At 58.0% G+C, this 926-nt stretch overlaps 1 protein-coding gene across 1 annotated transcript in view; it reads right to left on the reverse strand.

The window, feature by feature from the left end:
* The window catches only part of LOC109302861 (multidrug resistance-associated protein 1-like), an 87,568-nt gene extending 87,473 nt beyond the window's left edge, over nucleotides 1-95 (reverse strand). The window contains exon 1 of the mRNA XM_019524764.1: nucleotides 28-95. Within this exon, the coding sequence (XP_019380309.1) occupies nucleotides 28-51 (24 nt within the window). The 5' untranslated portion in view covers nucleotides 52-95. The remainder of the gene's footprint in view (nucleotides 1-27) is intronic.
* Between the last annotated feature and the right edge of the window lie 831 nt (nucleotides 96-926).

Genomic DNA, 926 nt, shown 5'->3' on the forward strand with positions numbered 1-926 from the left:
CGCCCCGCCCCGCCCCGCCCGCGGTACCTCGTGGCCCCGGGAGGGCGGCATCGCCCCCCGCTCCCGGCTCTGCGCGCTGCGGCGGGGAGGAGCTCGCCAGCGCCCGCCTAGCTGCCCAGCCTGCTCCTCTGACCCGCCCAGGGAGGCCCAGCCCTCCTGGCCAGGAGAAGCAGCGGGCTTTCCGCGTGCAGAGAATAAGGGAGCCTCTCCTTGGTGATGGCTCCCTTTGGTGTTGCCCGGGGCAGTAACCGGGATCAGTCGGGTTCCTGTTCTGCTCCGAGCAGCGGCAGGATCCGTTCTCGGAGAGCTGGATTTCGACCCGCCAAGAGCTGGAAAGCAACTTGCACCAGCTGAGGATCTGCCTGCTTGAGGCAGCTGTGTGAGCCTGCATAGCTTGGGGATCTCAGACTGGGGGATGCCTGAAGAAGGGGGCTCATGCCCGAAAGCGTGCAAGGGATTTTGTTGCGGCTGCTCGGTTGGTCTAAGAAAAGATTTTGGTCGTGCTCACTTGGGTTTTTTTTCAGTCACGTCCAGTGCTGCTGTCACTATCACCAGTTTGCTGCTCTCTTTTTCTTTTACATGGGCTTGCATTAACTGCGCACAGTTCACAGTCACTTTGGTGTTGCCTGGGGCAATAACCCGGATTACTTGGGTTTGTGACTTTTTTTTTTCAAAGAAATGTTTCATTATCAGCCAAATCAAGTCCAAATCCATGACTCAATCCAGAACCATAAGTGGCCCCACAACAGGCAAACATCCTCCACCCCCATCAGGGGCTTCAGATGTTTCCAGTGTCTTTTGGCGGGCATCCTATGTGCAGGCCTAAGCCCAGAGCCTTGGGCTTTGGATGCCCCCAAGCTTCACCAGCCCTCAGCCATATGGCCACAGGGGCAAGCTAGAGAGGAGCCTACCATTTCCAGAAAATG

This window comes from Gavialis gangeticus, unplaced genomic scaffold (assembly GCF_001723915.1).
Source record: "Gavialis gangeticus isolate Ggan-Ray unplaced genomic scaffold, GavGan_comp1, whole genome shotgun sequence".
NCBI lineage: Eukaryota > Metazoa > Chordata > Crocodylia > Gavialidae > Gavialis > Gavialis gangeticus.